This window comes from Scyliorhinus canicula, chromosome 10 (genome assembly GCF_902713615.1).
Source record: "Scyliorhinus canicula chromosome 10, sScyCan1.1, whole genome shotgun sequence".
NCBI classification, from domain to species: Eukaryota; Metazoa; Chordata; class Chondrichthyes; order Carcharhiniformes; family Scyliorhinidae; genus Scyliorhinus; species Scyliorhinus canicula.
In genome coordinates, this window is record NC_052155.1 from 54,529,728 (window position 1) to 54,555,573 (window position 25,846).

The 25,846-nt window shown below is 45.6% G+C and overlaps 1 protein-coding gene across 1 annotated transcript in view; it reads right to left on the reverse strand.

The window, feature by feature from the left end:
- LOC119972376 (transmembrane protein 241-like) overlaps window positions 1-21,511 on the reverse strand; it is an 81,989-nt gene extending 60,478 nt beyond the window's left edge. The window contains exon 1 of the mRNA XM_038808963.1: window positions 21,403-21,511. Within this exon, the coding sequence (XP_038664891.1) occupies window positions 21,403-21,492 (90 nt within the window). The 5' untranslated portion in view covers window positions 21,493-21,511. The remainder of the gene's footprint in view (window positions 1-21,402) is intronic.
- Between the last annotated feature and the right edge of the window lie 4,335 nt (window positions 21,512-25,846).

The window sequence follows — 25,846 nt, forward strand, 5'->3', positions numbered from 1 at the left end:
ACGAGTAGGCTTCAATGAAGTCACTGTGAAAAGCCCCTAGTCGCCACATTCCGGCGCCTGTCCGGGGAGGCTGGACTGGTAAGAGAGTGGCAAGTAAAAATGCATCAATAGGAACTTGTGCGAGGAGTTTTAGTTCTAAAGATCTTGTTCACTTCATACATCCTCTGGGAAACAAGTATTTAAAAATAAACAGTTCTGAGCCCAAATGGCTAAGTATGTACTGTCAGACTTTGACATACTCCAATACAAACTGAGACTACATTCTGCAGAAGCACATATTGTGTATGTTTATTTCCCTTTAATGACGCAATGGAAAGAAAATGATATGGTAAAGGTTGGTGGAGAATATTGGGTAGCGAGCCTAAAGCATTCCATTGAGGAGCATGGATTTTATCATGTCGAGGAAGGCTTAAAATAGACAAATGTGAACAGATGGTTTTATAATTAAAAGTCAACGTGTCAAGCCTGAAAATTACTGTTATTTTTTTTTAAACTGAGTTATTCATATAAAAGACATCATTAAAAGAAAACAACTTACAATGCAGTCATTTGCCAAAAAGGAACCTGTTGTGAGCGACTGAGCAAATTGACCTTAACACTTTGGAGCCTAGGTGAATGAGAGGACATCTTATTAACAAACAGGGCTGGGTTTAACAGCACCTTTGTCGGCAGCGTCTCTGAAGGGTAAAATGCAGAGCATGGCCATCCCACTGTCTTCCTAAATGCCCCCCATATCACAGCGGGTTGGGTTGGGGGGCGGCTCGAGGTGTTGGGCAGTCCTCCCCTAAACTTGGGTCTACTGAAGCCTTTAATTAGCAGGTTAATGGAAACTTAAGTGTCTCATTCCACTTCTGCCACTATTTTACCAAAGGTGGGAAAGACCCACACACCAGCTGGGCAGTCTGGCAGCTTTTATTGTGGTGGCTGATTAGGCAAGAATGGGTGTTGGGGGAGGTGGAGAAGAGAGGGACCTCCTTTGGGAGTCCCTTATCCAAAGTACCTCTACTTTCCCCCCACCCACCCCCACCAACGTGGGCGGCACGGTAGTACAATGGTTAGCAATGTTGCTTCACTGCACCAGTATCCCAGGTTTGATTCCGGCTTGGGTCACTGTCTGCGTGGAGTCTGCACGTTCTCCCCATGTCTGCACGGGTTTCCTCCGGGTGCTCCGGTTTCCTCCCACAAGTCCCAAAAGGCGTGCTGTTAGGTCATTTGGACATTCTGAATTCTCCCTCTGTGTACCCGAACAGGAGCCTGAATTTGGCAACTTCCTTGCAGTGTTAATGTAAGCCTACCTGTGACAACAAAGAGTATTATTGTAAAAAAGAAATATAACTTTAATGCCTCTCCTCATTCCCCCATGCATCTCAAACTGGGCCGCGACCCTCCTTACTGGGGTCTCCTTGCCAGGCTCCTCATAGCCTGAAGTCTGGGATCTATAATCTCCTCTTGTTTGGGGACTGTCTATAGTCCCGCACTTAACCTGGTGCTGCTGGTATTACAGAGCTGCTGGCTATCCAATTGGCCAACAGCTCTCCAAGACTAGATTTCCTGTCGTCCAAGGCAATTAACCCAGCTTCCAGGGTAAAATCTTTGGTGGGCAGGCTCCCTATCAACCTTTCTGTCTGGAGGGTGGGTGGAGAAAGGGAGGAAATACAGCACCCTGTAAAACCCAACCCCTACAAGATGTGGATGATGAGATAAGTCATGATCTTCCCCAGGATGGGACGGAGACTCAAGCCCACCCTCTTGAAGGTGGTGGCAGAAACAGCCAACGCTGCCAGCCTCACCAGGAGGCAACAGCTGGTAATCCTGAGGGGGGGGGGGGGGGGGGGGGGGGGGGTCACTGGTGAGGCCTCTGCCCTGAGGGGGGCAGAGAACCAGGGAGGTTCAAAGGCTGCAGTGCAGGTATCCTTTGGTGGTGGTAAGTTCTGCTGACCACCTGCTTCCTTTTCAGTGGGGCAGTGCTTTTGAGGAGGGCCAACATCTGGTCGGCCACTGACTGAACTTGACTACGTCCATCCCCCTGATAATACAACTGGGGTATGAGATTGCCCAGAGGGGCAGCCTGGGTGAGCTCCCAGATGACCAGAGGCTCCCTTGAATATTCACAGGACACAGTGTGAGCAGCCAGGAGCCTGCAAGTATCACCAGAGGGGTGTGTTTAAATCACATACTGCAGCAATGGCAGTCTGAGCTAGGCCACACAGATCCCGAGGGACACAAACCGAGTCCACGAGCTTGGCACCATGTCGTTTCCCGCTACTGCCCTGGCCTGGGCAGCCACCCCCCAGCAAGCCCAACAATATTTGATGCCTTTTTCAGAGTTGTTTTAGCTTCCTGCTCCTCCGCAGCCCGGACCCTGCTTGTAAATACTTGCATTAATTCGCGCCTGCGAGACTTGCACCTAAGAGGGTCGGGGGTGGAGCATTAGCGTTCAAGCCGCAACTTATATTAAAATCCTTGTAAATTGAGGTTTTGCATGAATCCGCCGTTATGAGGCGCAAACTTCAATATCGTCGTCAGCGAGCGATCAGAACATTGCGCTGGAATCGGTGCCAGGCGCAAAACGTATTGTTTCCATTTTGCACAATTCTTTGCCTGATCGCGAATCTCGTTTCTGGCATCACGATACACAGAATCCAACACATACTCTTCTAAATTGAGCGGACATTTTCTTAGTGATAATTTTACATTTTGACTAATCATTCAGTCCCCAACCATATACTTTGTTCAGCAATGCTATGGAAACCCTTCCCTACTTTAAAAACTTCTCTTAAATCTGTTTTCTATAATGCTGTTTCCAAACGACTGTGACAACTACAAATTTGCATCCTCAGGTATCTTTGTTCTCCATACCCTGCGATATTTTCCCATTATTTCTGTACCAATTTTGTTATTCCCCCCAAAATGCATTAACCTGGATCTCCAGGTTAAGTTGCAAAGAATATTGCTCATCAATCCCAATCGCTTTCCAATCTGAGTAACAGTTAGCCATTCCACACCTTTCTTTCCCCCCCTGCTAGCCATCTTTTTATCCATTTTTCTTGTACCAGGTGCTGAATTTTTCTAGCAAGCCTCCTGTGAGACTCTTCTCAAGTGTCTTCTGAAAATCCAAACTCTTTGTAATGGTACAATCATTTCTCACAAGAACTTCTGAATTTGTCAAACACGATGTTGATACATTGGGCGACCCGGTTATCAAATGCATCTCCGAGTGCTCTTAAAGGTTTCTTTTAATTAAAAGCAACTTATTTTTGGAGAGAGATGTATGTCACTGGTTTCTTATTGGAAGCACTCCAGCTTTAGGTTAGTTGTATATCACCGTTTCCTTCCTCAGCAGTTCAAATTTTACTTAGGATGATGATAACATTGCCCATTACTCTCCCTCAAAGCTAATGGGAGAAAAGTAGTTTCGGAGGCATTAATGAGGCATTAATAAAAAATATGCATAACTATAAAAATAAAGATTTTCAAACATTCCTATCAAGAGGTGAGCACAATTTGGCTGAATGCCAGAAAAGAGCGATCAATGGTTGTTTTTCAGACTGGAGGAAGGTTCACGTGAGATTCCTCAACGGTCAAACCTACTTATTCTTGATCCCCATTATTTACCTAGATTTGGGTGTACCATTTCAAAATTTGCAGATGATACAAAACTTGGAAGCATTGTGAACTGTGGGGAGGACAGTGATAGGGAACATACACAGACTTACAGAATGGGTAGATGTGGCAGATGAAATTTAATGCAGAGAAATGCAAAGTGACACTTTTTCAGAAAGAACAAAAGGAAGCAATATAAAGGGGACAATTCTGAAGGGGTTACAGGAGCAGAGGAACATGCACAAATTGTTGAGGATAACAGGGCAGGTTGAGAAAACAGTTATTAAGGCATATGGGATCGTAGGTTGTATAAATAGAGCTATAGAGTACAAAACCAAGGAATTTCAAGCAAACCTTTACAAGATATTGGTTCAGCCCCGACTGGAGTAGTGTGTAATTCTGGCAGCATATTTGAGACAGAGTGTGAAGGCTTTAAAGAAGGTGCAGAAAATAGTCACGAGAATAGTTTTAGGGAGGCGGGTCTTCAATAACATGGGTAGGCTGGAGAAACCGGATAGACTCAGAGAAGGTTGAGAGGATATTTTTGAGAGGAGATTTGATAGAAGGGTTCAAAATAGAACATAGAACATAGAACAGTACAGAACAGGCCCTTCGGCCCTCAATGTTGTGCCGAGCCATGATCACCCTACTCAAACCCACGTATCCACCCTATACCCGTAACCAACAACCCCCCCTTAACCTTACTTTTATTAGGACACTACGGGCAATTTAGCATGGCCAATCCACCTAACCCGCACATCTTTGGACTGTGGGAGGAAACCGGAGCACCCGGAGGAAACCCACGCACACAGGGGGAGGACGTGCAGACTCCACACAGACAGTGGCCCAGCCGGGAATCGAACCTGGGACCCTGGAGCTGTGAAGCATTTATGCTAACCACCATGCTACCCTGCTGCCCCTATCATGAGGGGTTTGGACAGGGCAGATAGGGGAAATCTGTTCCAATGGACGGGGAATGGTCAGGAACCAGAGGACACCAATTCAAGGCGAATGGCAAAAGAGTGATATGAGGAAAGCATTTTTTTTTATATATACAGTGAGTGGTCAGGGTGTTGAATGCACTGCTCGAGGAAATGTGGTGGAGGCAGATTCAATTGTGACTGAAGAGAAGGAAATACAGAGCGAGTGGAAAAGGTAAAGAGTTGGACGAGCTGGATTGTTCTTGCAGAGAGCGGACATGGACACAGCCGGCGGGACTCTCTGCGTCCCTTCACGCCGGCAGGATTCTCCGTCCCTTCAGGCCGGTGGGATTTTCCTGTCCTTCACGCTGGTGGGATTCTCCGTCCCTTCACGCTGGCGGGATTCTCCGTTCCCTCAGGCCGGCGGGATTCTCCGTCCCTTCACGCCGGCAGGATTCTCCGTCCCTTCAGGCCGGTGGGATTTTCCTGTCCTTCACGCTGGTGGGATTCTCCGTCCCTTCACGCTGGCGGGATTCTCCGTTCCCTCAGGCCGGCGGGATTCTCCGTCCCTTCACGCCGGTGGGATTCTCCGTCCCTTCACGCCGGGGGGATTCTCCGTCCCTTCACGCCGGGGAGATTCTCCGTCCCTTCACGCCGGGGGGATTCTCCGTCCCTTCACACCGGCGGGATTCTCCGTCCCTTCACGCCGGCGGGATTGTCCGTCCCTTCACGCCGGCGGGATTCTCCTGTCCTTCACGCCGGTGGGATTCTCCGTCCCTTCACGGCGGGGGGATTCTCCGTCCCTTCACGCCGGGGGGATTCTCTGCTCCTTCAGACCGGGGGGATTCTCCGTCCCTTCACGCCGGCGGGATTCTCCGTCCCTTCAGGCCGGCGGGATTCTCCGTCCCTTCAGGCCGGCGGGATTCTCCATCCCTTCACTCCGGCGGGATTCTCCTGTCCTACACGCCGGCGGGATTCTCCGTCCCTTCACGCTGGGGGGATTCTCCGTCCCTTCAGGCCGGCGGGATTCTCCGTCCCTTCCCGCCGGTGGGATTCTCTGTCCCTTCCCGCCGGTGGGATTCTCCGTTCCCTCAGGCCGACGGGATTTTCCTGTCCTTCACGCCGGTGGGATTCTCCGTCCCTTCCCGCCATCGGGATTCTCCGTCCCATCACGCCGACGGGATTCTCTGTCCCTTCCCGCCGGGGGGGGATTCTCTGTCCCTTCCCGGCGGTGGGATTCTCTGTCCATTCCCGCCAGGGGGGGTTTCTCTGCTCCTTCACGCCGGGGGGATTCTCCGTCCCTTCCCGCCGATGGGATTCTCTGTCCCTTCCCGCCGGTGGGATTCTCCGTTCCCTCAGGCCGACGGGATCCTCCTGTCCTTCCCGCCGGCGGGATTCTCCGTCCCATCACGCATGCGGGATTCTCTGTCCCTTCCTGCCGGGGGGGATTCTCCGTCCCTTCGCTCCGGGGGGATTCTCCGTCCCTTCGCGCCGGGGGGATTCTCCGTCCCTTCACGCCGGGGGGATTCTCCGTCCCTTCACGACGGGGGGATTCTCCGTCCCTTCACGCCGGGGGGATTCTCCGTCCCTTCACGCCGGGGGGATTCTCCGTCCCTTCACGCCGGGGGGATTCTCCGTCCCTTCACGCCGGGGGGATTCTCCGCCCCTTCACGCCGGGGGGATTCTCCGTCCCTTCACGCCGGGGGGATTCTCCATCCCTTCACGCCGGCGGGATTCTCCTGACCTTCCCGCCGGCGGGATTCTCCTGACCTTCCCGCCGGCGGGATTCTCCGTCCCTTCCCGCTGTGGGGATTCTCCCTTTCTCGCTGCATTGAATGGAGTTTTGACTGAGCATCAAATTCTCCGATCTCGCTGGCAGTGGAAGCGGAGCGAACTCGGACCGGAGAATCCCAAACCAATGTGTCGTACAGCCTCATTATGTGCTGTGACCCGTCTGTGATTCAATTTATTATGTAAACTCCTTCGCCAGACCGTTTAAAAATCGTAAAATACCAAATGTAGCTAATATAGTTTTGACAAGAATATTGGATGATTATTTTGGCGATTAAAAATTATGGTTTATTTAAAATAATGAATTTAAATTTTTACAGCAGCATACCATGCCCTCAGGAAGTCTCAACATGCTTTATTCTGGCTAACTTGTAATTGCAGGCACTTCCAGCAGGGAAACATGGCAGCCACTTTGCACACTGCATGTTCCCACCCACAGAAAATAAGCAAAAAGAGGAGAAAAAAACCTTATAAAGCTTATTACAGTGTCCTCTTGTACCTACCTGGCATCATTGTGGGAACAATACCAGGACTGCAGCGATGGAAGAAAAATGTCCATTACCATCCTCTCTGAGCAACTAGGGATTGGGCAATAAATACTGGCATCGTCCACAACACCCATGTCCCGAGAAAGAACACAAAAATAACCCAACTCTTTTCGCTCTTTCTAGAATAAAAGGTCATTTGGTCTATCATGCCTGTATTTCATCCAGCTAGAAAAACACATCCAGTTAGTCCCACCCAATGCCCTACCGCTCTTTCTCCATAGCCTTTTGGGTTCCTAATTGCTTGTTGCACTGGCATGTCAGCTTTCAGTGACTTATGATTAAGAATACCCAGGTCCCTTTTGTCATCAACATTTCCCATTCCCAATCTCTGCCCATTTGGGAAATACTCCATTTTTGTTTTTCCTACGATATTGTATTCCAGCTACTATGTTCTTGGCCACCTGCGTAGCCTGTCTAACTCCTCCTGTAGCCTGTTTTTGCATCCCCACCACATCTCACAAAGTTCAGTGTCATCAGCAAAATTGGAAATACTACATTTGGCCCCCACATACAAATCATTGATATAGCTGGAGCCCAAGTACTGATCTGTGTGGCACCCCACTTATCACAACTTGCCAATCTGAGAATTAAAACATTTTTTTTTCCAGGATGTGAGTGTTGCTGACTGGGTCAGTATTTATTGCCCAAACCTAACTGCCCTCCATTTCAGAGGGCATTTGAGAGTTAGCCACATTGCTGTGAATCTGGAATGACATCTAGGTCAGACCATGTAAGGATGGCAGATTTCCTTCCTTAAAGGACGGGTTTTAGCGACAATCGGCAATGGTTTCGTGGTCACCATCAGACTTTTAATTCCAGATTTTTATTGAATTCAAATTTCATCATTTGCCGTGGCAGATCTTGCTCTGGGTAGGATTACTAATCCAGTAACAATATCATTGCCTCAGTTCATATGTTTTCTATCTATTAACTAATTCTCAAGCCATGCCTATATATCACCCCAATCCCATGTGCCCCAATTTTACTCACTAACCTATTGTGTAGGCGTTCTGAAAAGCCACCTGAAAATCCAAATACACATCTGCTGGTTCTCCCTCATCTCAGGTGCTGGTTTAGCACAATAGGCTAAACAGCTGGCTTGTAATGCAGAACAAGGCAGCAACGCGGGTTCAATTCCCGTACCGGCCTCCCCGAACAGGCGCCGGAATGTGGCGACGAGGGGCTTTTCACAGTAACTTCATTGAAGCCTACTCGTGACAATAAGTGATTATTATTATCATCTATCTACTAGATACATCTTCGAAAAGCTCTGAAAGTTTTCTCAAGTGTGATTTCCCCCCTCATAAATCCATGTTGACTCTGTCCAACCTTACCATTATTTTCTAAGTCCCCTGTTATCACATCCATTTCCCTGTGACTATAGTCAGGCCGACATGTCTATAATTCTGTTTTTTCTCTCCCTCCTTTCTTAAATAGTGGGGTGACATTTTCTACCTTCCAATCTGCAGATACTGTTCCAAAATCTATAGAATTTTGAAAAATGATCACCACCATATCTCTACAGCCACCTCTGTCAACATTCTGGCATGCAGGCCATCAGGTTCAGGAGATTTTTCAACTTTCAAGTCCCGTTATTTTCTCCAGCACTACTTTTTTTTATTCATACTAATTTCTTTCAGGTCCTCAACCTCACTAATCCCGTGTAAGTTTTTTTTCTATCTTCCTCCGTGAAGACAGACACAAAGTGTTTTAGTTTTCCTGCCATTTCCTTATAACCCATTAGTAATTCTCCATTTCTGCCTGTAATGGGCCCACATTTGGTTTTACTAATCGTTTCTTCATTTACATAACTATGGGAGCTGTTGCAGTCTTTTTGTATGTTTCTCATAGTTTAATTTCATATTCTATTTTCTCTTTTAACAATTTCATGGTTCTCTTTTGCTGAATTGCAAAATTTGCCCGATCCTCGGGCTTACTGCTTTCTTTGGGCAGCTTTATAAGCCTCTTGCTTTGATCTAATAGTATCCTTAACTTTTCTTGTTAGCCATAATTGAATCACTTTTCCTGTGGCATTTTGTACCTTAAAAGGAATGTAAATTTGCTGTACACCATGTGTTAGTTATTTTAATGCTCACCATCACCTGTCTGTTGTCATACATTTTAATATATTCCCCCAATCTACCTCAGGCAATATGCCTCTCATAGATTTAAAGACCCTTGTTTTGGATTGAACAACATGACTTCAAAAACAATTTCAGCATAGTATAGCCACTTCCCTAAAGGGTCCTTTATAACGAGATTATTAATTAGTCCTTTCTCATTACACAATACTCGACTGAAAAATGGTGCCCCAGTTTGAGAAAACCATTGCGTATACATTCCAGGAATTTGTCTTCCTCAGTATTAATACTAATTAGGCTTACCCAATCTAAATGTAGATTGACATCCCCCATGATTACAGCATTACCCATGTTACATGTACCTCTAATTTCCTGATTTATACTTTGCCCTACATTACATTACCACTGCTATTTTGTGGCCTCTAAACAACTCCCACCAAAGTTTACTGCCCGTTGCTGTTTCTTAGCTCCACCCAAGCTAATCTCGATCTTCTGATCCTCTCCCACTAATGTATTGATTGCCTCCTTTATTAACAGTGCGTCACCACCCCCTTTTGCCGATCCTTCCTAAATGTCAAATACCTTTGAACTTTCTGTTCCCAGCCATGGTCACCCTGCAGGCACGTCTCTGTCATGGCAATTGTGTCATATCTGATTATTCTATTTGTGCCGTCAATTTATCTCCTTATTGCGATGAAAAAGGAACCAAGAAGGTTCAGAGGAGAATTTAAGAAGCAAAGAGAGATTATGAAAGGAGGTGGACAGCTAACATATGTAGCCACCTGGGGTGGCCACGTCCTGATTACAAAATGGACATTTGCAGAGAATGAAGGGAAAAATGGACAATGCTGAGACAGCAAGCAGTGCAAGGTTTGTCTGTTGATTGGAGTTTGCAGCTCTCAGACAAGACCGATACTGCAAATCCATTAGCATACTAATGAGCCATCTCCAGGGACAAACAATACCAAACCAGACACCCCGCGCTAGAGGAGACTAAAACAAAGCAGGCCAACGGCCACCTAGGGCCCGCCCAGCAATCAGGGCAGCCACCCCTTTATTAGAGGAAATCGATACCAATGATCGGGATATGGTCCAATTAATTGGGACCAAGTTCAAGGACCGCCCAAAAGCACGCAAAGCCCCTTTGGGGTATAAGAGGAAGCCCCCAAGAGAGAATCGTTCTTCTTGGCCTTGGCTCTCAGTGACGAGAGGCGTGCCTAGCAGCTGCACCAGAACAAGAAAGACCAAAGTCAACGCACACTACGAGATAGACGCTCCTAGCTATACCAGCTTGACCCTAGCAGCCTCAGAACCGGACAACGGCCATTGTTCCTCTGACTGAGTGGACACCCGAAGATAAGTATAGGCTTTAGTAGTAGTGATAGTTTAGTTAGTAGAATTTGTGCATGAGTATAATTGACTGTGTGTAAATAAATGAGTATTGATTTTGAACTTACTAACTGGTGTATCGAGTCTTTGATCAGTATTCGGTTTTGAACCTTGTGGCGGTATCGAAAAGATACGTGGCGACTCTTGAGCAAACATAATTAGAATTAAGGACGGCGACCCTATTAACCGCCATAAACAGAGCCAATTAAGGAGAGAGCATAACGAGCAACACATAAAAGGGAACCCAAAAGACTTCTGTAGGCATGTAAATAGTAAGAGGAGGAGTGGGGCTCATTAGGGACAAAAATGGTGTTTATGCATGGAGGCAGGGTGTATGGCTGAGATTTGCACCTGTCTTTACCATGGAAGATGCTGTGCAGATCATGGTGGAAGAGGAAGCAATTCAGACATTTGAAGGGTTTAAAACGGATAAGAAAGTGATGTTGGTTAGGCTGTACAATTGATAAGGCACTAAGATCTTATGGGATGGGAGAGTAGAAATTGCATAGGCATTGGTCATAATTTTCCAGTCTGCTTTGGACTTGAGGATGGTGCTAGAGGACTGGAGAATTACAAATGTTATAGTCTTGTTCAAAAAAAAAGGCCTCGTTACGGCCTTGGTCCAAACATGAACAAAAGAGCCAAACTCAAGGGAAGAGCTGAGAGTGACTGCTCAGAAGCCAAAACGTCAATGGGAATCAGGGAGAGAACTTTCTATTAGTTGTAGTCATTTCTTGCACAAAACAACATGTTCGTTTGTTGGAGGCCAATCATTTCAGCCCCAGGACATCACTGCTGGAGCACTTGATCAAGTTTGGAGAGGAAGTGACGAACATAATTGATGAAGGTAGGGCAGTGGATGTTGTCTACACAGACTTCAGTAAGGCTTTTGACAAGGTCCCTCATGGCAGACTGGTACAGAAGGTGAAGTCACATGGGATCAGAGGAGAGTTAGCAAGATGGATACAGAACTGGCTCAGTCATAGAAGACAGAGGGTAGCAGTAGAAGGGTGTTTTTCTGAATGGAAGGTTGTGACTAGTGGTGTTCCACAGTGATTGATGCTTGGGCCTCTGTTGTTTGTGGTATACATAAACGAGGAAAATGTAGCCGGTCTGATTAGCAAGTACGCGGATCACAACAAGGTTGGTGGAGTGGCAGATAGTGTTGAGGATTGTCAGGAGATACAGCAGGACATATATAGGTTGGAGACTTGGGCAGAGAAATGTCAAATGGAGTTTTATCCGTACAAATTTTGGTAGGTCTAACAGAGGGGAAATATTCTGTAAATGGTAAAACTCTGAGGAATATAGAAAGTCAGAGCGATCTGGGCATGCAGGCCCACAGATCTTTGAAGGTGGCAACACAAGTGGACAAGGTAGTCAAGAAAGCATACGGAATGCTTGCCTTCATTGGATGGGCATCGAGTATAAAAACTGGCAAGTCATGTTACAGTTGTATAGAACCTGGTTAAGGCCGCACAACTCTGATTACCACACTACCAGAAGGATGTGGAGGCTTTGGAGAGGGTACAGAAGGAGGTTTAGCAGGATGCTGCCTGCTATGGAGGGGCATTACCTATGAGGAGGGATTGAATAAACGCGGCTTGTTCTCACTGGAACGATGGCGGTTGAGGGGCGACCTGATAGAAGTCTACTACATTGAGGGGCATGGACAGGGTGGATAGTAAGAAACTTTTTCCCAGGGTGGAAGAGTCAATTTCTAGGGGACGGAAATTTAAGGTGCGAGGAACAAAGTTTAGAGGAGATGTGCGAGGGAAGTCTTTTTACACAGTGTACTGGTGCCTGGAACTCGCTGCCGAAGGAGGTGGTGGAAGCAGGTACAATAGTGTCGTTTATGGAGCATCTTGGCAAATACATGAATAGGATGGGAATAGCGGGATACGGACCCCAGAAGCATAGAATGTTTTAAGTTAGATAGGTAGTATAGTTGGCACAGGCTTTAAGGGCCGAAGGGCCTGTTCCTGTACTTTTCTTTGTATGTTATGTGCATTCAGATAGAGTGCCTTTGTGATGAACGTGAGAAATTGTCATAATTTATATTTTTTGAAGTAATGACTGCTAGAGCTGTAATTAGGTGTCATAAAAGTGAGGTAATCATTGATTTGCAGGTGAAGTGTTCTGCTAATAGTCTCACGAACCATTTGCTTGCTTACAGATAGCTAGCTCATGGAATATTGTTTGTTTGAAGGACCCCCGGGGTGTAGATACATTATGAGGAGTATTGTGCTTGGTACTGGATAAACATGTCCTTGACATCTTGTAAGAAGAGGCAAAAGAATACCTTATGCTTTGTGTATAAGTTATTGGGAGAAGTCAGGTCTGTCCGAAAGTCAGTTGGTCCTAAAACTCTCATCTGAACAGAGGTGCTTGAGTTTGGTCCTGAAAGGCTTTCTCTCCAAAGAATTTGTATACAGAAAAACAAGTAGAAACCTTGTTGTTAACTTTATTCATGCGTAGTATTTAAAATGTATTGGTTTGCTGAATTGGAATATATAGTGTTAAGTTCAGGAAGTAAGTTAAGGTTTTCTTTTATTGCAACTGTTAACTGTAATGCTAGTTCCTTTTTGCTAATGTGGCTAATTCTGTGTTTAAATTAGTTCGTTTTGACATAAAAGATACCCATGGGTCAGTGCTATCACTCCGGTGAGTTTTACAAATTGCAAATAGTTGGGATTTTTGTCCAGGATACCCAACACCTTTAACTCAGTTTTACTATTTTCACAGTCTCTAGATTTATTGGCTGGCACCCTCTTTTATATTTGTAGGCTCTTTCACTTCTTGTCACAATCTGATAATCGTTTCCTTTATTGTGATCCTGCTCTCTTTAGTTTATCACAGCTTCCCTCATCTCCACCATTTAGCTTAAAGCTCTAACCATTGCCCTAGTTATACTACATGTCAGAACACTGGTCCCAGCATAATTGAGGTGAAGACTGTATCGACGGTCCAGTTCCCAATTCTGATGCCAGTGCCCGAGGAATCAAAGCCCATTTCTCCTTTGTCAATTTGCTCGGGGATCAGGTAATAATTAGGTTATTACCTTTGAGCTTCCGCTCTTTAATTCAGCCTCTAGCTGCTCATGCTCTCTGATGAGCCATCAATTGCACGAGAGACGAGTTGCTATACAAAAGTTAGGCTTTAATAAGCTAGAACTTAGCCCTGCGGTTGTCTACAATAAGATGGACGACCACCGGGCGCTTCGACTATTTATACCTCGGTAAGGAGGCATGGTTAACTCAGCCTCTCGACCAATCGGAGAGCTGTCACATGACTGGTCTCAACCAATTGGTCGAGAGGCACATGACCGACCAGGGCCAATGGTAAGCCGGTGTTCTGCACCAATGGCAGACAGCTATGCAAATCATATCACCACATTCACCCCTTGCGGAGAAAGAAGCCGGGGGGGGGGGGTAATCAACGAGAACTGGTGACTCCTTCCTAGTCCTACCTATGCCGTTGGTACTAATGTGGACTACAGCCACTGGATTCTACCCCTCCCACTGTCAGTTCCTCTTCAGCCCGGAGCAAATGTCCTGAACCCTGGCACTGAGCAGGCAACACAGCTGTCTGAACACTCACTCCTGACTGCAGAGAGCTGTGTCTATCCCTCTGGCTATACTGCCCCTACTACCACTACACCTCTGCTAGCTCCTTCTCTTGAATAGCTTTTTATACCATGGTGCTATGGTCTCATCCACCCTGCAGTCCCCAGTCTCATTCGTATATGGGAGGTGATAGTGTAATGAAATGAAATGAAATGAAAATCACTTATTGTCACACAAGTAGGCTTCAAATTAAGTTACTGTGAAAAGCCCCTAGTCACAGCACCACCCAAAGCTGCAGACTGGCTGTCCGACTTCTCAGAATCTCTCCAAATGGAGAAAATCAAATTCGCCATCCGAGGGTCGGACGACGGCTTCCACAGAATGTGGGAGCCATTCACGCAATTGTTCTGGGACCTGTTTGTGGCCAACAAACAAGCAGAAGAATAGCCAGGTAGCCAGGTAGCCAAGAAACAGGGGAAAGTAGCCAAAGCATGAAAGGGAGAGATAGACCGGAAGAGGGGGGGGGGGGACGACAGCTGAACCTAAGAGGAAGGAAAGGCGAACCATGGTGGGGGGGGGGGGGCAGAGGGAAGAGACAGGGAACAATAGAGGAGAGCCAGGGAGGGGGAGGGGGGAGGCAGGGAGACGTTAACAAACTTGGCATCCACAGGAACAGAGAAAACGGGGAAGACGGGAGGGCCGCAGAAGCGGAAGTGCGCACGAGACGACAACGGCAACGAACTCCGTCCGGGAGAAGCAAGGGACAACACCACAAACGGATGCCTACATATGTGTGTAAATAACTTTGCCAAATGTACAGAGCTGCTGCTGTTGAGCAGGGGAATAATATCGTCCGCTGACTTCTCGGGGAAAATTAAAAGGTCAGCAGCAGCAGCGACCCATGGTGGTGGGGGGGGTGGTTTGAGTGCCCCGTTGGGAGGGTGTGGGAAGACTGAGGTGTGTGGGGTAACATCTAGTTGATTGCTATTGTATATTCTCTTTCTTCATTATATTACTATTTATTATGAAAAATTTAGCAAAACTTGAATAAAAAATATTTTTAAAAAAGCCCCTAGTCGCCACATTCCGGCTGTTCTGGGCGCCTGGTACGGGAGTTGTCACTGGGCTAGTAATCCAGAGACCCAAGATAATGCTCTGGGGGCTGGAGTTTGAATCCCACAATGGCAGATGGTGAAATCTGAAATCAATAAAAATTCAGCACCGACCTGCTGAACAATTGCAAGGGCTGCAGTTCCTCCACTTATACCTTCTCGACCCCCTTAGCTGCCACTGGAAACAGTTTCCCCTGATAGACCCCACGCCTGATTTTTAACACCTTGATCAAATCTGCCCTTCTCTGCTCTAAAAAGCTAAACAACCCCATTTGCTGTTGAATAGAAATAGTCTCCATAGCACATTTGAACTCTTCAGACTGATGAATAGCATTGACAAAGAGTCATCCAGACTCAAAACGTTAGCTCCCTTCGCTCTCCACAGATGCTGTCAGACCTGCTGAGGTTGTCCAATATTTTCTGTTTTTGTGATGAATAGGTTGGTTCCTGTAATTTGAGGACTTACAGCGGATCTCCCCACCGTAGGAAGTTGCATTGTGATAAATACACCATGAAAATGCAATTATTTTTACCACTGTTGAGTGACCATTTGAATAATCATTTGATTTCTATACCGTAATTAGCTAAAAGGTGAAGCATTGTGGATAATGGAAATCTGAAATAAAACCGCAAAGTGCTGGGAGTACTCAGGTTAGACAACATCTTTAAAAACAGTTAATATTTTAGGTCAATAACTTTTCGTTCGAATAGGGCTTGATTGATCTTACAATTGGCTGATTTGTCGAGTGGCACTTTCAATTAAACAACTCGCTTTCATTTTCCCAACATATTACAAAAGAATGCTAATATTTTTAATTTCATTCTGCTCACTGCAGTCAACCCAGAAATCATCATTCTGACTGAAGCAACGTGTGGCGCTCAGGGACAACTGCAAGCAATGTTCAGAGTATTATTTTCAGTTCAGAATAATGAATAAAACAAAAATAAAAATACTCACATTCCTTTTAAAGCACCAGCGCAGTGCTTCACAGAGGATGAGGATATGCAATTAATTGAAAAAAGCTCCTAAACTTCTTTGCACTTGTCCCTTGAGAGTAATAGCTGACAGAAAATTAAGTAAATGGAAGGCTATTTGGCAATACAGCAGATCAGCTCGAGGTTAATCCTTAACCATTGGTTCAAAGCCAAAATCTGTTTCAATAGGTATAGTTAGAAGGACCCTCCTGTTGGTTCCCTTTTTTGCCCATTTTATTTTTGCTGTTATCATTTTGATCCATGGATGCTTAATGGACATATATTGACCATTCTGTCAATCTGTCATACCTGCCAGGTGATAGGTAAACCATAGCATGCGATTAAACCTGCACCTTTAATACCCATACTAGTGTTTGAAGAACCATTTAGTCGGGTATTAGTAGATTGTGGAGGACCGTTGTCTAAAACAAAGGTAGGGCATCAGTACATTCTTACAATCATGGATGCGACTACTTGATTTCCACAAGCTATACCTTTGAGAACCATTGCAGCAAGGTCATAGTGGAAGAATTGGCGCAGTTTTTCCACACACTGTGGCCAACCCTTAGAAGTACAGTCTAACCAGGGTTCTAACTTCATGTCTAAGATTTTCCAGGACAGTATTTGCAGTTTGGGTATCAAACAGTTAAAATCAAACAATTACCATCCACAAACTCGGGGGGCTTTGGAGAGACATCATCAAACTCTCAAAACCATGATTAGGGTCTATTGTCACAAATATCCAAGAGATTGGGACAAGGGATTTGATTTTTTTTACTATTTGCCATCAGAGATTCTCCAAATGAATCTATTGAGTTTAGCCCATTTGTCCCTGGAGAGGGAGCATCAGATGTCCACTGTACCCATTGGCTCTCAAGTGTTAAAGTTCTTCATTCAGGTGAAGTAGCTGTTGTCTGAAGGGGAAGGGAGTGAGGCTTAGTGGAAAGGCGCTCAAATAGGGGGATGCACATGGGTGAATGTCCCAGATCCCAAGAGGATTGTCACGACTCCTCATCGCTCACTTTGACCTCCCTGGCAGTGAATGTGTCAAACTGAATAATAATAATAATCACAAGTAAGCTTCAATTAAGTTACTGTGAAAAGCTACATTCCGGCGCCTATTCGGGGAGGCCGGTAAGGGAATTGAACCCGCACTGCTGGCATTGTTCTGCATTAAGAGCCAGCTGTTTAGCCCCCTGTGCTAAACCAGCCCCAACAGGGCTTTGCACTGGAGCTGGACACTGTTGCAACAACCATTAGGGTCACCATGACTCACTCCCGAGCAACTCTGGCAAAGTACAAACATAATGCATGTAATCGACAAGTACTATGATCTGTGCTTCAGCGGAAGTCTCACTGCTCTACACGGGCTCATGAGGAGACTGCCAACTGGCTGAAGAATTCCAAATTTAACATCTAGCTGTGCATCAGTGCATACGATAGAGGCAGTACTTTGAGATGTTCCCTTCCTTTCAGTTTTCGATTCAGAAGAATCATGGAGCCAGTCTAGCTGCCCATCACTACCTCCATAGTGATAACAATCATTTCAAGGTCCTCACCTGTCATAGCCCCATTTCTATCAGTCACTGGCATGTTATTTGTGTCTTCCACTGTGAAGACCGACCCAAAAAACCTGTTCAGTTCCTCAGCCATTTCCTCATCTCCCATTATTGAATCTCCCTTCTCATCCTCTAAAGGACCAATATTTACCATAGCCACTCTTTCTTGTTTTATATATTTGGAGAAACTTTTACTATCTGTTTTTATATTCTGAGCAAGTTTACTCTCATAATCTATCTTACTCTTCTTTATAGCTCTTTATAGCTTTTTTTGCAGCTTTCTGTTGCCCCCTAAAGATTTCCCAGTCCTCTAGTCTCTCACTAATCTTTGCCACTTTGTATGCTTTTTCCTTCAATTTGATACTCTCCCTTATTTCCTTAGATATTCACTGTCGATTTTCCCTCTTTCTACCGTCCTTCCTTTTTGTTGGTACAAACCTTTGCTGAGCACTGAAAAAAAAAATTGCTTGGAAGGTTCTCCACTGTTCCTCAACTGTTCCACCATAAAGTCTTTGCTCCCAGTCTACTTCAGCTAGCTCTTCTCTCATCCCATTGTAATCTCCTTTGTTTAAGCACAAAACAATAGTGTTTGATTTTACCTTCTCACCCTCCATCTGTATTTTAAATTCCACCATATTGTGATCGCTCCTTCAGAGAGGATCCCTAACTATGAGATTATTAATCAATCTTGTCTCATTACACAGGACCAGATGTAGGACCGCTTGTTCCCTCGCAGGTACCATTACATACTGTTCTCGGAAACTATCACGGATACATTCTGGTTAAACCAATCGACATGTAGATTAAAATCCCCCATGATAACTGCTGTACCATTTCTACATGCATCAGTTATTTCTTTGTTTACTGCCTGCCCCACCATAATGTTACTATTTGGTGGCCTATAGACTACTCCTGTCAGTGACTTTTTCACCTTCCTATTCCTGATTTCCACCCAAATGGATTCAACCTTATCCTCCATAGCATCAATGTCATCCCTTACTATTGCCCGGATGTCATCCTTAAATAATAGAGCTACACCACCTCCCTTACCCTCCATTCTGTCCTTCCGAATAGTTTGATACCCTCGGATATTTAACTCCCAGTCATGACCATCCTTTAACCATGTTTCAGTAATGGCCACTAAATCATAGTCATTCATGATGATTTGCACCATCAACTCATTTACCTTATTCCGAATACTACAAGCATTCGGGTAAAGTACACTTATGTTGGCTTTTGTACCTCTGTTTTGAATCTTAACACCCTGATCAGTAACCTCTTCTAAGTTATTTTTCCTCTTAACTTTTCTCCTAATTTTCCTTGTCGCTGAACCCATATCTTCATGTAACAACCTGCCGCGTCGCTTTCCATTTATGTTTTTACTTCCAATTTTATTCCTTTTAATATTACTGGGCCTATTCATTGAGCTCCCCTCAGTCACTGTACCTTGTACTGTCGCCCTTTTTGATTTTTGACGATGGCTTCTCTGCCTTACACTTTCCCTCTTACTGCCTTTTGTTTCTGTCCCTGTTTTACTACCTTCCGACTTCCTGCATCGGTTCCCATCCCCCTGCCACATTAGTTTAAACACTCCCCAACCGCTCTAGCAAATAGCCCCCCTAGGACATCAGTTCCAGTCCTGCCCAGGTGTAACCCGTCCAGTTTGTACAGATCCCACCTCCTCCAAAACTTGTCCCAATGCCCCAGGAATCTGAAACCATCCCCCGACACCATCCCTTCGGCCATGTATCCATCCTATATATCCTGTAATTTCTACTCTGACTAGCACGTGGCACTGGTAGTAATCCTGAGATCACTACCTTCGAGGTCAGATTCCTTAACTTCCTTCCTAGCTCCCTGTATTCTGCTTTTAGGACCTCATCCCTTTTTTTACCTATGTCGTTTTTACCGATGTGTATCACGACCACTGGCTGTTCACCCTCCCCCTCCAAAATGTCCTGTACCCGCTCAGAGACATCCTTGACCTTAGCACCAGGGAGGTAACATACCATCCTGGAGTCTCGTTTGCGGCCACAGAAACGTCTGCCTATTCTTGCAATCGAATCCCCTATAACTATTGCACTGTCACACTTATCACCCCTCCCCTATGCAGCAGAACCAACCGTGGTGCCACGAGTTTGGCTGTTGCTGTTTCCCCCCCCTAGAGGCCATTCCCCTCAACAGTATCCAAAGCGGTATATCTGTTCTGCAGGGGAATGAAATGAAAAATGAAAATCATTTTTTGTCACGAGTAGGCTTCAATGAAGTTACTGTGAAAAGCCCCTAGTCGCCACATTCCGGTGCCTGTTCGGGGAGGCTGTTACGGGAATCGAACCGTGCTCCTGGCCTGCCTTGGTCTGCTTTCAAAGCCAGCGATTTAGCCCAGTGTGCTAAACAGCTCCTGGCCACAGGAGATTACTGCATTACCTGCCTCACTCTCTTGCGCTGTCTGGTGGTCACCCACTCCCTTCCTGCCGGTGGAGTCTGAGCCTGTGGTGTGACCACCTCTCTATACGTGCTATCCATGATGCTCTCTGACTCGTGGATGCTCCACAGTGACTCCAGCCGCCGCTCCAGCTCTGAAACTCGAGCTTCCAGGAGCTGTAACTGGAGACACTTCCTGCATACATGCTGACCCTGGGGACTGGAACTGTCCCCCGCCTGCCACATGGAGCAAGAGCAGGCCATGCCTTGGAGCTGTCCTGCCATGATTTATTCCTTTCAATTAAACTTTTGAAATTGAACTTTAGAAAGATGTTTTTGTGTTGGATCCAATCTCCTGTATACTACTTAATTAGCTTTATCCCTGAGTATTTATCTTGCTTGATCGGACAACAAATTAGTTATTTAATTGAAATTAAAAAAGTTATTTAATTAAAATGTAAAAAGTTATTTAAATCAACTTAAAGTAGTTATTTATGAGAGATTAAAAAATAAAAAAATAGTAATTCAAATCAACTTAAAAATAGTAATCCAAGTCAAATTTTAAAAATAGTACACCAGTAAACCAATAGAAAACCAATTTAAAAACCAGGTAAAGATCGCAGATTTCCTTCTCTGAAGGAGATTGGTGAACCAGATGGGTTTTTACGATGATGGCCCCATGGTCACCATTACGGAGACAACTTTATATTCCAGGTTTATTAATTTATTTTAACTTCCACCAGTTGCCATAATGAGATTCGAGCCCACGTTTCCAGAGTATTAGCCTGGGCCTTAAATGGTGCAGTGGTAGAGTGCTGATTGAACCAGCCTGCTTGCTAACCTATGTCGTCTGTACATTGCCTGTCGCAAACATCCAAAGGGACGTATTGTGCAAAGATGGAGCGAATAAATGAAAGCTCATATGGAGTGAAAATTGGTGCACTGAAGAAGAAAAGCCACTGAAGCACAATTCAACGTTCTAGTAAACTGCCCTTTTCTCAGTGCAGGACTTGACACGACAGTTACTGTTAACGTATTGTTAATGCTCGCCCATTAGACAATACTGGACTTCTTAATAAGCCAACTTTGTTTGAAATTAACATTTTCCAAAGTTAATCAGTTTTATAATCAATAAATAACACCAAGCTCAGGAGACATGCCCTCAAATAGTTTGAATACAAAACGGTACAGTCAGAACTGGATTGCGGTGATGACATTTCTTTTAGGTTCCCTAGAAATAGTAGAACGACCATGTAACTTTGAATCATACTATGGTTTGGCAACTGGCCAAGGACTACATTACAACAAATGGCTGTGAACTAAGTTTGGTGTCAGATCAGAGAGGATAGTCTGCAAGATGAAGTGTCACGCTTCGCTATTGATCAACATTGTGCTAAACACCAACCAAAAGAATGCAGAGTTTCATTTCCATACCTTTGTCACCAGTATCCATATACCATAGTGCTCCACAGACAGAGAACTCTTCACCTTTACAGAGACCAGCATCAGACACACCCCCAGCATTCCACTAAATAACAAGAACAGAAATTGTTGTAGCAGAAATCCTTCAATTTTACATAAAACATTGGATGTGGTACAATACTATTTTGATAACATACAATATATTTGATGGCAAAGTAAATAAAATAGTAAAACGTTATGCTCAGCTATGTTCAGTCAAATCAAAACCAAATTCACTTGAACTGTCTCCTGGTGCTCTACCTGTCACCAAATGAATGAAGCCACTACCTTAACTACTGCTGAGCTATACAGAGTGAGAGGCAATTAGGAGGAAAACTCTCCGCTGGTTGGAGTCATAACTAGCACAAAGTAAGATGATTGTGGTTGTTGGAGGTCAGCCATCACAGCTTCAGGACATCACTGCAGGATTTCTTAAGGGGAATGTCCTAGATGCAACCATCTTCAGTTGCTTCATCAATGACCTTCCATCTATCAAAGTCAGAAACGGAAATATTCGATGATTATTGCACAATGTTCAGCAACATTCGGGACTCCTCAGACACTAAAGCAGTCCACCTGCAAATCAACAAGACCTGGACAATATCCAGTCTTGGGCTGACAAGTGGCACGTAACATTTGTGCCACATAAATGCCAGGCAAAGACGGTCTTCAAAATCTAACCATCACTCCATGGCGTTCAAAGGCATTACCATTGCTGAATCTACCACTATCAGCATCCTGGGCATTACCATTGACCAGAAACTGAAGTAGGCTAACCATATAAATACTGTGGCTACAAGGGCAGATCAGAATCTAGGAATCCTGTGGCGAATAACTCATCTCCTACCTTCCAAAGCCCACTGACTATCAGCATGGCACAATTCAGGAGCCTGATGGAAAACTCCATTTGCCTGGATGAGTGCAGCTCCAAAAACACAAGAAATCATCCAGGACAAAGCAGCCCGTTTGAGCAGCACACCTTCACCAAACATTCACTCCCTCCATGGCGGACGCACAGTGGTAGCAGTATGTACCATTTACAAGATGCACTGCAGGGAGAAACCAAGGTTCCTTAGGCAGCACCTCCCAATGCCATAACCACTACCATCTACAAGGACAAGAGCAGGAGATACACGGAAACTCCACCAAACTCCCCAACAGCTTTGTGGATGTACTTACACCACGTGGACCGCAGTTGTTCAAGAAAGCAGCTCAACCTCACCTTCTCAAAGGCAGTTAGGGAAGGGCAATGAATGCTGGCCTAGCCAGCAAAGCCCACATCCCGTGAATGAATTAAAAAATACAGAAATGAAGTAGGTTTGATTCCAGCTATCGGCATTATCTAGAGCCCTGCAATAAACTCAAGCATCCTGCACTCGAAGAAAAAAGATCCATCAGGAGGATTCCTGGTCCCATCATTACCCAGCAATCTCAGGGAAAAATGTACATACGTGATCTAGTATGGACAGGATTGGGCTTAAATCTGATGCGAATGATGGAATAGCTAGCCAACATTTCGAATATAATTTCACATATCAAGATTAGCCACTTTGGTGATTTAATGGAGCATGTGAAGTCATATCCCTGTAATTGGGTCTTTAAAAAAGGTGATAAAACTCAAGAACTATTTCAGTCTAGTAATGATGCAGCATTGGTTTCATGGTCGAGGAAATGGAAGAAAGCATTAGAGAGAGTCTGGATTTTTAAATAGTTTAGCTTATGCAGAAATCATTTACAAAGAACCCAAGTGGGATGTACAAACATGAAAGAATTGCCACATGAATAGGTCTTTTTGGAAAATAAACTGGACATGTACACCCTTAGGTTAAGATTACTTAGGAAATGCTTATGCCAGAAAGTGAAAAACGATGCTGCAGAATCCAGAAATAATTAGTTTGCCCCATAGGCCTATTTTCAGCACCTTCTAAATGAATTCCGCAGTTGATTTTGTTTTGGAAATGAAACTAAATCAACAGCAAATGTTTTAAATTGTTTTTAATACACTTTTGCAGTTTATATATCACTGTATGGTGGGTATCAATGGTCTGGTTGGAGATGCAAGGAGGTGTGTAGCTTTAGTGTGCCCCAAAGCTGTGCAACGTTCATTCCTTTATGCACCGCGCACTCTCACTCAGCCTCCATCCTATGAGTGCTGACTGATTGTGCTGTCAAACATGCAGTGTCCTCTCCTTAAGAATGGCAGGCTTGCATTTGCATAGCACCCTCCACGACCTCAGGGCGTCCCAAAGCATTTTACAGCCAATGAAATACTCCTCAAGTGCGGTCGCTGTTGTAACATCGGAAATGTGGTTGTCAATTTAGGGACAGCACGCTCCTAGAACCACCATTTGTCATCACAACCACATAAACTGTTGTTAGTGATGCTGTTCCAGGGATAAATGCTGATCAGGACATCACAGAGAAGACCCCTGCTCTTCTTTGAAATAGTGTCACGGGGATCTTTTTTGACCAGCCAAGAGGGCAGGTTCAATATACCATTCAAAAGACGTGGGGCGCGATTCTTCGCTCCCCACACCGGGTGGGAGAATCGCGGAAGGGCCGGGCGAATCACGACACGCCGCCCTGGCACCCCACCACGATTCTCCCACCCTCCCAAAAATGGCGTGTTGCGTTTTTCGACACGCCGCTCGGAGAATCGGCGCTCGCCGTTTTTCACGGATGGGCCGAGCGGCCTGCCAAACCCGATCCGTTCACGCCGGCGCCAACCACACCTGGTCGCTGTCGTCGTGAACAGCGCGCGACAGGTAAGTATGGGGCCTGTGGGGGGCAGAGGGAGGATCGAGCACCAGTGGCATGCTCATGAGGTGACTGGCCCGCGATCGGTGCCCACCGATTGTCAGGTCGGCGTCTCTAAGAGACGCACTCTTTTCCCTCCGCCGCCCCGCAAGATCAGGCCGCCATGTCTTGCGGGGACAGCGGAGGGGAAGACGGCAACCGCGCATGCGCGGGTTGGAGCCGGCCACCATGTGCAGCTGACGTCACCTTGGCGCCGCCGGCCGCGTCATTCCCGGTGCGCCGCTTTGACGCAAGCGTCAAGGCCGGCCGTTTGGGATTCACAAACCGCCGCTCCTAGCCCCCCGGGGGGAGGGGGGGTGGGGGGTGGGGGGAGGAGACGACACTCCGGGTTTCACTCCGGCGTCGGCACTCAGTCTCCTGTTGGGAGAATCGTGCCCATCACCTTGAAGCCTGCAGCACTCCCTCAGTATCGCACTGGGAGTGTCAGTCTACATTTTGTGCTCATGTTTCTAAGTTGGGGGTTGAACCCACAAGTTTCTGACTGAGGCCAGAATGCTGCCAATGGAGCGGTGGCTGACTAAATACTTTGCAAGGAAATGGGGGGCCCTTGCTCAGGAAGTGATCAGCCCACTGAATGGACCAATTCAACATTTCTACAAGATTTTCAGCCAGGAACATTTTGAATTGGAGCCAGGAATTAACTTCCAGGTTCCAGTTTCAGCACCTGAGCATTGTTCTCATTCCATACTGAGAAATCACTTTTAATTTAATTTGGTGTATGGGTTAATTCCCTCTTTGGCCTTCAGAAGACCTTGGGCAAAAGGCGGCATGTGACAATTCTTTTGAGAAACCACACAAAGCATGCAGTGCGCTTCTAAATTGCTCCCTTTGTAAAATGCAATTTCTGTATAGCTTTCAAAAGCAGAATTATAAAGGAGTGGAGCTTTATCCTGGTGAAGAGTTACATAAATAAGACTGGTTGCTGCCAGAGATTCAGTAATTTATTTTCAAGGGTACTCGAAAGAAAGGATAGAAAAACACTCCGGTTTTGCTGTTATGTCAGTAAACATTATTGAGCAATATATACCTTTCAGTAAAAACCAGCTGCTGCCAAAACAGGAAGAGTGAATCGGCAGGAGAACGGAGTTATGCCAGTACGGCCACTATTTCTTCACGGTGTGCTTCACCCACTGTTTGAAATGTAAATCATTCTCACAGCTTACTTTCCGCCCCTACTATAATCTTCCTGGCAGTTCTAGCTACTTCTCACCACAGGTTTCGGGACACAGTTGTTGCAAAGAAATTAAGGATTTGTTTTTACGACACAAGACTCAGACAGCATAAGGGTTTCCAGCTGCCATTTCTTTCTCTCTTCAAGTCCATGCATCCATAACTTAGTTCCTGTGGCGCAATGGGTAGCGTCCCTGTCTCTGAGCCAGAAGCTCCAGGTTTGAGTCCTACTTCAGGACGTCATGGCCATTGAAGATGTTCACAATGTGGTTAAAAAGGTTGCCTTCCAACACGCTAATGGTTGGCGGTAAGAGCGGGAGAGACTCCTGGTCAGCCATGATTGATGTGGAGTGGCGCCTCTCAATCTACTAATCAAAGAACAAGAACAAAGAACAAAGAAACATACAGCACAGGAACTGGCCCTTCGGCC